Source organism: Phaethon aethereus (genome assembly GCF_964289735.1).
Source record: "Phaethon aethereus genome assembly, chromosome: 3".
Taxonomy (NCBI): Eukaryota; Metazoa; Chordata; class Aves; order Phaethontiformes; family Phaethontidae; genus Phaethon; species Phaethon aethereus.
Genome location: NC_138576.1, coordinates 50,302,474 through 50,315,535, shown reverse-complemented (window position 1 = coordinate 50,315,535; position 13,062 = coordinate 50,302,474). Strand labels below are relative to the sequence as shown.

The following is a 13,062-nucleotide window of genomic DNA, read 5'->3' as shown; positions in this document are numbered from 1 at the left end:
GTAACAGTCTTGATCTCAGTTCTGTGTGTGGTTTTTCAGATTTGGTTTGGTTTTGAGTGAGATTTCTTGGGTTTTCTTGTTTGTTTTTTTGAACATGTTTGGAAACATGGAATGAGTTCAGGAACACTTGTGGATACTGTGCCTATTGCTTCACAGTAATGTCTTGTGGGAGCTGGAGAACGGTCTGATGGAAAATATATATATTTATAGATATGCACACATACACACACGCGCGTGCACACTCATACACACACATACAGAAGGTAAAACGTAATGCACCCTGCTCAAATGTATTTTGCTTGGAGTGATTTGTCTATCAAAGAAAAAAAAATTCACAGTTCCTCAACAGTAGTTAAAATTCCAGGTCAGCTACTGATAATGAAATTATTTCCCCTGTATTTGCATGAGGTAGACATCCCAAGAGGATAAAGAAAATGGAAAGTTATGACAAATGCTTTAAGTTTTTTTCCTTTTCTGAACAGAAGGCCCCTTTCTGCTCGGTTCTTCGGGCGACACAGACAACTTACTCGACGAAGCTTCCTGTGGTGACCTGCCCGAGCGCTCCGAGATCTCCGACCTGCCCTCCTGAGAGTATGATGGAGACGAGTAGCCATGCGCTCCTCCCCCTTCTCTCGGGAAAGCAGAAGTGGAAGGCTGCGGTTCAGCTTCGTGTCTTCCCTGAGAACTAGTGGGCGGCTGCGAGACAGTTTTATGGGGGCAGTTAGCCACCATGTGCATGATGCTCTGACAGTAATGGCACTTCTTTGGCTGCGGAGGTAGACTACATTCTTTAGCGTGGTGGTCGAGGCCACCACAGTTGTAGCATCTAAAAACAAAGAGAGACAGCTAGTTATAAAACGCAGTGTCAAATTGTAAGATTTTCTATGTCGGGTAAGCTCAGCGTGAGCGTGCACAAGGTCTGCTGGTGAAACCGCAGGGGCTTCTGCACCGATACCTCACTGCCGCAGGCTGCGGTACTATGAGTTTTGCTTTTCAAGTCACTTGGAAGGTGCCCCTTTGTCGCACCGGAGCCAAAAAACACCTTCTGCTCGTGACCGGGAACCTTTTACCGGGGTTCCCGGCCCGCCGGCTCGGCTCTCCCCACAGGGCCGTCGCCGGGGCGCGGCCACCGCCTCCCGGTCAGGGCCCCGGCCCCACTAGAGGGCACCAGATATTCAGACGTCCCGCCGCCGCCGCCGCGAACATCTCTGTCTACGCGGGTATGATAGCATTCAACGCCTGACAGGACGAACGTCGCAAAGCGGGGCGAGGAGAGCAGAGGCGGCAGTCACCAGCGCCAGCCTCCTCCTGAGGCGGCTTCAGCCGGCGTGTGCCCGTCGCCGGGTCGGGGCCGTAAAGAAAGGTGCGGAGAGGAGATAACTCAGCCTCAGGCGTAAACCGTGTCCTAATGGACGTGCTGCTTTCAGCCAGGGAAACCCAAACGTGGAGGAGTGACGGCGGTGCTCTGTCAGTAGCGGGGCTCTCACCCACGGGCCGGCACCGTGCCTCCTCCCGCTCAGCCAAGGCACACGGTGAGCAGGGGCCCAAACTTCTACAGTGCTTGCGTGGCTGAGGGTTGGTAATGGCATTTACGGTTTTGATTCGGAAGAAAAGAAAGCAAGCCCTGGCGAGAGTCATAAAACAAGGTTTGTTTGTTTTCTGTGGAAATTCCCAAGCCGCTTGCAATCGGTGGTGACCTGGGGTGTCACCTTCGCAAGGCCGCGGCTGCCCAGGAGCCGCGGGGCGCAGAGGGCTGCCTCCATGCCGCATGGGCAAGGCCTTCTCCCCAGCTCTCTAACGTGGCTAAGACCCACTGAACACTCTTCTACTGACCCAGATGAAGAGATCTCCAGCAATTCCTTACCGAACCCTCTTGCTTTCTAACACACGCCGGGAACAGAAGTCCTTGGATTACGTTATTCTAACACGATACCAAGAAATAATGACACGCCTTTGGCACGGTGACCCTGTGCCAGTCACGTTCACCACTGAGCTTTCTCTTTTGGCTATTTTTCTATGATTTCCTGTTTCTCTGTTTTATGAAACTTGCACTGAATGCATGGACATTTAATTTATTATGATCTAACACACTACTGGAGAGAACTAAACCAACAGGTTTTTTTTGCTTTCACTTAACCATCAACTGATTTAAAAAAACCAACTGCACAAATACTTAGGCCTGGTGGAGTCAACTGAAGGATTAAAAAAAGACTGTAACTATAATTAACTGTATGTACAAAACAGTGCAACATATTCTGACTCGAGCCCACATCTAAGTATTTTAATCAGATTCCTGGAAAGTAACAAGGTGCTATTTCAGCTACTATTAAGCGGTCACTTCTAGTCTATAGAAGACCAAGTTTAGTCCATGCAAAGTTGTACAGCTGGAGTCTCACCTACAGAATTTACTTTACCTTCCAAAAAAAATGCTATTGATAAACCCCGCGTAATTTTTAAGACGACTGCAAAATGGCTGTTAACATTTGCAAATCCACTCCAAGAAACAATTCCTCAGCACCTCCCTCTTCATAGCTCTTCTTCAGTATTAGCAAGATACTAACAATATCTTTATTTTAACAGACAAATGAAAAAACAGCGTGAGTTGCCCATGGCATGCTGTTATATCCTACAAGACTGATCCATAATTTAGAGAAGTTAAACGATGAACAGAACTTCATTATCCTTTCAGAAAATACTGTAATTAAATTGTCGTATCTTCCCTAAAAATTAATAAGAAACAAGAAACCAAACCCATTATACTGAGCTCTGCACTTCTATGACAACTGCAATAACGTATTTTAGGTGAACTGGTTCATTTTTATGTCACCACTACACTGAAGTTTTATGTGATTTTTCAGTGGAATTTGAAGACTATGCTTCTAGCCTGTCTGCATACACTATGGAATAGCCCACAGAGAGACGCAGAACATAAAACTTCCCTCAAATCAAGAATAAAATACCACGTACAAGCCCCATTATAATTCAGTATTGATTTCCCTAGCAAGAACATACTAAATATGTTGTAAAATACAAACATCCTGATCACTTTTTCCCCCTAGAATTTTAAAAAAAAAAGTTTTAAGTTATTCAACCATATCCATCTGACTTCGTTCTCCCAAATCATTGCAGATCTTTTCAAATTGTGACCCACAATTAACAGTAGCACTCAAGTCTGAACTGGCATTCAGCTACGTTTCCCTGAGAAGCTTTCTAAACACCTTCTGGATAAAATAATAAGGAAGTAAAACTTGCAATTAGAAAAACAAAACAGCAACAACAAAAACCCTTAAGTGTTTTACTTTTTTCCTCTCCAAGAAATACATCTAAGAATTCACAAATGCAGTATCTATTATAATTTAGGTTGTATTAAAGAATGATGTTTATTATTACCCTCTTCATCGGTTTCTAGCAGTGTACATGTTCCTGGGCGAAGTATAGTATAATACAGTATAACATGGGAGTGCGCAGACATTCTGGAAATCGTGTATTTTATCTTAATTCAGAATACAGAATTTTATAGCTGTGAATGCATTTGCACTTGCTTCCTTCCCTTAATATTACATGTATTTAGAGTGGTTTAAAAAAGAAAAAAGTTTGAAAAAAGGTTAAAGGGCCTCAGTAGCAGGGTAGGTGGTAGCCATGGACAAATCAATTTAATCGGTTACTACAGTAAGCACTGTGCTGTCCAATTCAGTGAACCATTTCACCTCACCAATTGACCAAGAACCTGCTGTCAGGGCCCCTGCTTCCACTCAAGAGGCCTCCGTCACCTTTTGTGTATATATTTATCAATACATCCTCCTTGCAAAATATTGTAATTCCCTGCATTTATTCAAATCGCTGCTAAAATGTCACCATAAAAGAAAACTCTATCAGAAGCAGTTGTGATTCAACTGTAATTTGGCTTTTCAGGACTGCTTTCTGTTACCAATCAACTCAAGCATCTGGCTAAAGTGTCGCATTAGAATATGTATGTGCCAGCCTGGGTGTGCCTGGACTTAAACAGGAGGGTGGTATTTATTCAGTTCTTTTAACTATTTATTCATTCCTTGTCAGTCACTCTTACCAGGAGAACAGATCACACCCCGCTCTGAAACACATTCCCTCTCAAGGGATTTACACCAAAATGGAAATAGTCAGCCACCTCAGAGCTCACAAATGATACCACATGGCATCACCCATGTGCACTAAGGTATGCTATTAACCCTTTTGTCCAAAACACTTCAACTCTTTGCTCCTCTCTGCTGTATATACTTATGTAACAACATAATGAAACCTGATAGCATGTGATATATGCACACAAGCTTATACATCCAATCTCTATATACATAAATATATAGAACAATACACAAGCTGGCTCCTGCTAAGAAAATTAGCAAATTCTCATTTTAGTATGTTCTCAGTAACTCTAGATTAGTACAGCCATAGCAAGTATTTCTTCACTTCAGAAGCACCAAGGAAATAATGCATGTTAGCTTAAACACAACATAGAAGTTTATATGTAAATTACATCATGAGATGAATAAACCACAAAAAGCCTTTAAAAGTGCAATTGTAGTAGAAGTAACTCTTACAAAAAAGCAACAGCAAGAAGGATTTGTTAAAATAGGACTATTTCTCACAGTTAAGTTCCCATGATTTACTAGGCAACTTCAGGCTCAAAAAATAATGCAACAGAGTAAATAAAAAGATGGCAGTTATCTTAACGGGGAATCCTTTGTTCACTAGAGCACTGACAGAAAGATGAATCAGGGTGGTTTTTTTAATATGAAAAATATTAACATTTTAATAAAGGAAAACCTTGAGGAACTTGTCTAGCATTGTATTCCAATATTCTCAAGAAAACAGTAACATTAATACCTACCTCCTGAAGAAGAGGAGAGCATATAGCAAGGTTAAAAACCACTAAATTATCCTTCATTATGGATTTGTGATTGCACAGAACTATACATACTAAAGGAAACATGACCAAGCAAAAAGCATACAGATTCCAACATAAATGATATTGTATTAATTGTAATAAACTGATGACTGAAATTCATTAGAAGTACTCAATGTCACAACCAACTGCAAATGCAAAATAAAATAGCCTCTAGTCTTCAGCTTTTTTCCTTGTCCCAGCAGTCAACTCCTACTTAGAAAGCACACCCTACCCCTCTCCCTTTTAAAATGATGATAGCCCTGCCTTGCAAATACCTTCGCCACAGTAACAGCTCAGCTGATCTAAGCAAGGAAGGAAGGTAAGCACAACTGCTTGCTTCTTCATGCTGCTTTATAATATGATTTAGACGATAATCCAATATATATGACAAATAGAGACTCATTTGCGTGGCTCCACACTATTATCTGTTGAGAGAAAAAGCTTTAAAATTACCCTGGTGACTGACTTGGGGGGGGGGGGTAAGGGTTAACATCTAACAGGGACAGCAAAGGGAAGAAAGGGGGTATAGTCAGAGGAAGACTAAAATAATTCACCAGGCTATTCCCTACACCAGCTCCTCTTTTGTTTTTCCTTTTTGAATGCTATCAGACAACAAAAAACTGCAGCTTGGCTAGCAATGCTCCATCTAGCAATGTAAATGCTTTGAAAAAAAATGGCATGGTATTCTAACAGCATGCACAAGTGAGATGTTTTTACAATACACTGAATGCCAACAAAGCAGTTAAAGTGTAAAGGAAACGTTTAAAATTGTACCTAAACGTGCTGTCTTTTTTAGTAATTACTTTCACAACATACCTAAAGAAAGAAAGGCCAGTTCTTGCAGACAGAACACGCAGCAGATCGCGTGACTACCCTATTTCGGTGCAAAGGGAGGTTAAACTACCCACAATCAAACAGAAATATGGATCTCGGACAAAACTAACACGTTTGCAAGGGCTTCAGTGACTTGTCTTGAAAATCAGGCTGTGGGGCAGTGCAAGGGGACACTTCTGGCTGGGGGATGTGAACACTTAGAAAAGCTTGGGGAGGCCTGTGCTTGCTGAGGACAGGTGAGAAACACCTCCAACCCCTCCGCAGTACTGAAAGAGGCTTCTGGACTGTTGAGGATCTGGTAATTTCAAACTGTCTTTGAGATAAATACAAGTATATTTTAACAGAGTATTAAAACACTCCAGTAACCAAATCTCAGATATCAAACCTGTCACAGCAGCACTCCAAAGACTGACAGGCTCACAGGTGATTGCTGCTAAATGGGCACCTCTCATATGTCACTGTATTATAAAAGGACTAATCACTTTTACTTCATACAGGTATAATACGAAAACCCTTCTTGCTGAGAAGCCTGCACCTAAAAGTGAAAAAAAAAAAAAGTTTCAGAATTTTTTGAAACCGAGCTTTACCCTTATGCCTTAAAACAGCTCGCACATGCAGACCTCATCTTTTCAGAGTAAGAAACGCTGAAACTACATATGAAGCTGCAGTCACTGCAACTTAAGAACAGGCAGCAACTGTCCCTGGAAAAGGAAAAGTTTGGTCGTCTGCCAGGACAACAAACCGAGGAGCCGCAGGAGCAGCAGCGGCGTGTGGCAGGGGAGGAGCGGGAGGTGGTGGGGTGGGGACCCCCACGCACCCCGACAGCCCGGCGCTGGGCACCAGCTCCTCTGGCATTTCACTCCTTCCTCCGCCGCTTCTACCGGGGCATTCCCTTGCAGGCGTCACTTCGGGAGATTTCTCCCTCCTCACGCCCTCCCTGAACCTTTTAAGCAGCATTAAATCCCAGGAGAAACAAAGCCAGCCTGTGTTTTTTTCAAAAATCATGGGGTGTGGGAGGGAGCTGCCCCGCTCCCCGCACCCAGCGGGGAATTAACCCACAGAAATGTGGCCCAGCTTTTTGTTTTTAAAGGACGAAAACCCACCGGTCTGTCAATGAGACATACACACGATGCGCTGAACCTACACACCCTGCCCACGCCCTCCAAGAGGGAACTTGCTGGAATGTTTCTTCTCACATGCACATTGCTGGCTTTCATGCCATTTTGTTTATTAACCTTTAATTCTGAAGCAGTAGTTGAATGCAGGAGAGAATACAGGTAACTCTGAAAATAGTCTAATGAGGTATCAGTATTCAAAGTACTGAATACGGAAATAATACTGAAAAAATCATTTAAGGTCAAGTGAAATTCTATAGTTAAATAAACTAGAGAATGGAGCATTCAGCCTCTTCATCAGAGTATTATTTATTGTGTGTCCAGCAAGCAGGGTCACACCAAGACAGAAAACTTCACTAGCACCCTCATTTATCAATCCGTGAAAAAAAACCCCAAATCAACAAACAGTTTAATTTTGAAACTGTAATTATTTCTAGCCAAGTATGTTGGAAAATGGTGTGTTATCAATTCAGAAAGTGGCTGATCCTGTGAGCATTTGCTACCCCAAACCCCTCATTCACACAAAACACCGTGCAGAGGTGACATGCTGGGAAAGTTAATTGCAGGCTGTTGTTCTTCAGTAAAATTCAGTTTGAAAATTTCCTTTGCTTTACTAGCATTTGAGATTAACAGAAGTATCATCTTCTAAAAAAAAGATAGCCTCCTAAAGAAATAAAGATGAAATGAAATAAAAATGCACATCTATCTATTTCTTCTCCAAATCCTACAACACGTGATATCAGAGATCGGAGACACTCGATTTCCTGAGGAAAAACAAGGAACTTCCATTTTTTTAAGCTTGCCTTCTTTCATCTTACAGATAGCCCCAGCACGCTGACACAAACCCGCTGTCTGCAAGGCTTCCAATAACACAGGGTCGAATATTGATGATGTTTACTCTTGTTACAAATAAATAAATAGAAATGCTCCATTTTGAACTCATCACATTGACTAGTTTTCTGTGGTAAGTTCTAAATCAATCTCTTTTCCCCGGTGTATCGCAGCAGTAATATCAATAGGTTACGGTCTTTTGTTGCTTGGGTTTCCCCTCCCCCTCACCCCCCAACAAAGCAGCTGACAACAACGTGGGGCATTTGCCTGATAAATCAGACCTGTCAGGATACAATTTAGCTTAAGTTTGTGAGGAAATGTTGTTTGGTTTTTTTTTTTAAATTTGCTAATACGATTTTGCTGAAAGGTGAGTTTTTTTGAGAACCAAGAACAACAATGAAACAGAAAGGTGGTTCAAAATGCACAAAATGCAGTCTTTTTCTCCACAAACATGGAAAGGACTACACGGATAGCAGCTCTTAAAAAAAAATGACCTCAAAGATGTTATTTCCATTCTTTCTTCCTTTCCATAAAACCTTATCTCTGCTACCCACTCAGCCCTCTTTACAGGCATGGAGGGAAATTATTTTTCACATAATCACACAAAAATCCTTATGAAATGCATCCTCATGGAGGAATGCTTTTCGTTTGTTATGACAAAGGATTTTCTTTATATTGAGAGTTAATAACTCCTGAAATAGGTATTTACAAAGCGAGGTTTTTTTTCCAAATAACATGAAAGATGGTTTTGCTGCAATAGTATCAATACACCGTGGAAAGAATGTGTATATTTTAACGGCTTTAACCCATACAAATAAAGCAGATATAAGATCAGCGACAGTTTAAGTAAGTTATGTTTTAAATATTCGTAGATCATGCATTTCAAACATGAAACGTTACACCATGATTTCAATTAAGTCTACCGCTGCTAATCTTCTTTCATTATGAAACCACACACACAAACACTCACAACCACAAATTTCCCTTGTAAGATTTAATTTCTGTGGGAATAATAATTTCAAAAAAGGGATTTTAAATTAAACCAGTTCCGTATGCGGTGCTTTTCAAAACAGCCAGTATCTTCCATAGTTCGTGTCGGTGGAAAGGCTGCCGTACAGGTTTGCTCTGGGTATCACTGCCGTGTGTACCCACGTTTGCAGCCTACTGCCAGAGTCGGCTGGGGTGCAGCGCTGGGCAGGCATGGGCACGGTGGCCAGAACTAAGTAGACCTTGGCAGGCTGAGTTTGAAACCACTCCTCGGTGCCCCTGTTTACAGCAGCATCGTTCAGTGACACCAGAAGTCTTCACAGAGGTAGCTTGAGCCTTCTGGCCTTGTGGATAAGGACGCATGCTGCGTGAAACCGGCTCAACTCTTTCTGGGTCGCTGAGGTGCTGTTCATGAGCTAAGAGGCATGCCTGACCTTATCTGCCTCTCAGCAGAGCTGGTTCCAGGCTTTCTGCATCCACTGATGAGCTAATCCACAGATGAGATAAAAGGGTACTAAGTAACTGGGAATTAGTTGTTAAAAATTGCCATTTCCCTTGTGCTGTTAGCAGCAAATACAAGTAACACCAACGCCTCACAACAACAGGAAACAGCAAATGGCATCCTGGCAGTAGGTTGGAGCCCTGAAGCAAGTAGTGGTAGAGGAAGAGAAGGAGGATGAAGAGGACAGAGGGGAAGGAGGAAGGCTGTTCTGGAAGTTCATAACCTATTCTTCCCCAAATAACCGTTTAGAGTCTTACGACTTCAGGTATCCCTTATAAATCAGTATCATGCACAAAGTTTCAGAAATGCCTGGCGGCAGGAGTACAGGCTGACTTAGATCCTAGCCTTGAAATGGATTCTCCTATTACATTCACTGAATTAGACGACTTGCATGAATATAGGCTTCACAAGTGCTAAGGATTGCAGGATTTGACCAGCAACTCACATCTTCATTTCATTCTTCAGAAATAACGGGTCGGTTACTGTCTGACACACTCACTATGAGGAGGCCATGCCGGCTATCTCTATGGGGGTGTTCCTTCCAGAGCTGATGAAAATTGAAAGCGTAAGTTGCGTCACATGAAATACACTCAGGGCTTCCTTTCCCAACTGTGTAACAAAAGGACATCAAACATGGTGGTTGGTTTTCCTTGGAACAGCACCTCTAAGTTCACATGTTGAATACCTGCCAGAACAATGAAGCCATTCAGATGCTCTATAGCCACATTTTATTGGTAAGGGAAATCTGTACCACTCTGATGCACTGACTGAGGAAGCAGTCAGTTCCTAATTCACTTTTTCAAACTTGCCTCTTAAGACGTCTAAAATGCTCCATATATTGACATTACTACTAAATGCCTGTGTTCAGCATTTTCTATAACACGTTTTTAAGGGGCTTTCAACATCTTAAAGAACAAAATTAATTTTGATACTTTTCACATCAGAATGCAGAAGCAACAGTAGAGTGTGAAAAGTGTATTTTAGCTGCAACAGGATTAAGCCTCATATAGCTTTTAATTCCCACCTGAGGCAGGTATTTCTGTTGTCCCACACTGCCTGATCCCTGAGAATTAAAAGTGAAATAATGCCATGTTCTACTATGATGCCCTATCTCACCACCAGATTTATCTTTGTTGTTAATTCTCTCTGTAATTGTGTACATAAAAATAAAAAACACATTTGTACACACAAAACCAACATTGTTAATTCAAAATTTGGTGTTTTCTTTTTCTTAGTTTGGCCTCAGGGTGGCAAATCTCATGCACGGGTTTGAGCTTAATACTTCTTTCTCTGAATTCTGTTAATTCTGTGTACAGTTAAAAAAAAGGAAATATAACTGAAATAACTTCACTGTATGTGGTAAACTAGATCACTTTTATCCCTCTTAGTTGTGATTACGTAGCGGTATCACTCCAGAAAAATGGTAACAATGAGGTTAATAAAATTTTTTCAAAATATTGCATCTTCCCAGAAACAGAGCATCTTAATGGTCTTAATTCTGCTCTCAGTCACATGGGTGTAAATACAGAGCAGTTTTGATGACTTCACTGAGCTTATTCTCCGTTAACTTTAATAGTGTAACTGGGAACGGGATTTCCCACTGTGTATGGATACTGAAAAGTCACACTGCAGTAGCCAACGCTGTTTGCAGAGGTCTGGCTGATACAAACTGCGAGGCAACGCAGCAATGCAGGCTGAAGCCCTCAGCTTCACCTGTTACCGTGTTTGCAGGTTAATGTGACCCGTGAAAGCATAACGCAGTATAAATCACAAAGTTGAAAAAAGAAAACCACAGAATTATGGCCAAGGTAGAGAAGTGATACGTTTGATTCTTCTGCCCATTTATGCCCAGCCTTCCAGGTTTAGAAAGAATGAATGAACGATTTCAAAAGTAAGGATGTTTATAGGCCAAGGATCAATTTTCCTGGCATGACTGATGGAGTCTGCATCAGGAGATTTAGATAAAACAAGAACCCTGGACTTCAATAAAATGTTTGAAAGCAAAGAACAATTCAGATAAGGGCACTCCAGTCGTGATCAATGCAAGGGGACAGCAGATTACAAGTCAGACACTGAGTGTGCTGGCCAAAAAAAACCGCAACAGATGTGCTCACCGAGCACAGCACAATCAGCTATCTGTAGTTTTGATCAGAAATTCACACCCAAGCCACAACTTCAATTATGGGAGCCCTGAATTTACAATTTTGAAAGCAGTCACAAACCAGAAGAGTGATTAATGCCAGTGTCGTGTCTGTGCCTTAACAATTCATCTATACTCTAAACCAACCAACCTTCCAGTTATCCAGCAGCACTCACTGCGCAAGGCAGGAAAACTGTACGTTAAGACTGGAAGCGCACGGAGGCAGAAAGCGCAACACATTTTTAATGCAAGCCCTGAGGTTGCTAGTGATGAATCAGACCTCTGGTTGGGGTGGAAGAAGGCACATACATCTTTGCAGCCACTTATGTGAAGCATGCACAGGCCAGCAAGTACTGAATTTCCGTGGGGGGAACGGTTGCGAGTTCTTAAGTTTTGGAGGGCAAATCCCACCTTATGGCAAAAAAAAGGATTACTCAGTTATTTTGGTAGCCTGTCTGCTCTCCTCCAATCCCAGGCTCTGGGGGCAGGTTAGAAGACACGGAAAGGTGACTGGGACATACTGCAGTGGCTAGGAATGGAACATACAACATGTCAAATCCATAGGAAACCCAGTTTCTTCCTGTTTTAGTGATTATTGACCATACTGCTATAAGGTTATGGAGACAACTCTTACTATTTGTTGAGCAGTTAATTATTCCAGTGATATATCTTCCCTAGGAAAAATTGAGAGTATCCTTCTCCCATAGGACCTAAAAATATGCAGCTGAACCAGCTGGGGCAATGGACCTGAACTCACAGCTAGACAGGGAACTGGATCAATTTTTCTTCCATTCTGGATAAATGCCAGGTAGAGGGAGCAGGGAATTCATTTCAGGCAGAGCGAGAGCGCCCGGCTGCTCAGCACCAGGCTGGAGCAGGGTCCCTACCACCCACTCACAGCCCACTCCATCTGCATGAACCCTTCCTACTCCTGAAGGGTGGTGTATGGGTGCCACAACCCTCAACCTGTGCCGAAACAAACTGTATTGGTGTCAGTGTTAAGTATCTTTATTACTGCACCACTGTAAAAACCACAACGCCAGTCTTGGGAGCTGCCGTACGCTTTGCAGCTGAACTCTTCCCCCCGTACTGCCCAGAACCTCCACTGCTGCCTGCCATCCTCAGGCACAGCCTCCCCCACACCTCATGGTGCTGCTTCCACCACTGGGTATAATCCTCCTGGAAATGGTCAGTGACCTCTGTTCCCTAGAGAGAGAAGATGAGAAACCCTTGTCTCTTACCTACAATCTACTAATCCTTCTTCAAAAGGCTGAACAACGACCATCTGGAGATCACAGCATCCCCTGACAGCAGGAAGACTTGCATCCAAACGCGTCTTTCACGCTGAGTGAGGTGTGTGGTGAACCCTTGGGGACCTTTTGTACGGGTTAGTGTGTTCCCTGGCTTGGGCCATACAGGTGAAGGGGACGGCTCAGGAGCCAACCCGATACTTTTGCGGGACTCAGCTGTAAGCTAAAGCACTGAGTTCCTGGCTGTCCAGTAGAAACCCCAAGTGATATAAGACACAGACAGCAAGCAAATTCAGGTTTTGAGGCTCTTGGCAGCACCCAAACATTAAATTTAGGAACCCAACACCTTCCATGTGGTTGAAAATAGTAATACCTGAACAGTTGTAGCCATAGAAGACAAGGGACCAGACCTTTAAAAGTCTGACACTTCCTACACTATTCACAGATACTGCCAGGAACAAACCAATTGTTTATTAAACTAG

The 13,062-nt window shown here is 42.6% G+C and overlaps 1 protein-coding gene across 3 annotated transcripts in view; it reads right to left on the bottom strand.

The window, feature by feature from the left end:
- Positions 1–456: 456 nt before the first annotated feature.
- Positions 457–13,062, bottom strand: part of LIN28B (lin-28 homolog B) — a gene marked incomplete at both ends in the record, with an annotated part of 88,861 nt that continues 76,255 nt past the window's right edge. For all 3 annotated transcript variants that reach the window (XM_081998338.1, XM_081998340.1, XM_081998339.1), the window contains one exon: positions 457–826. In XM_081998338.1, coding sequence (XP_081854464.1) covers positions 457–826 — 370 coding nt within the window. The remainder of the gene's footprint in view (positions 827–13,062) is intronic.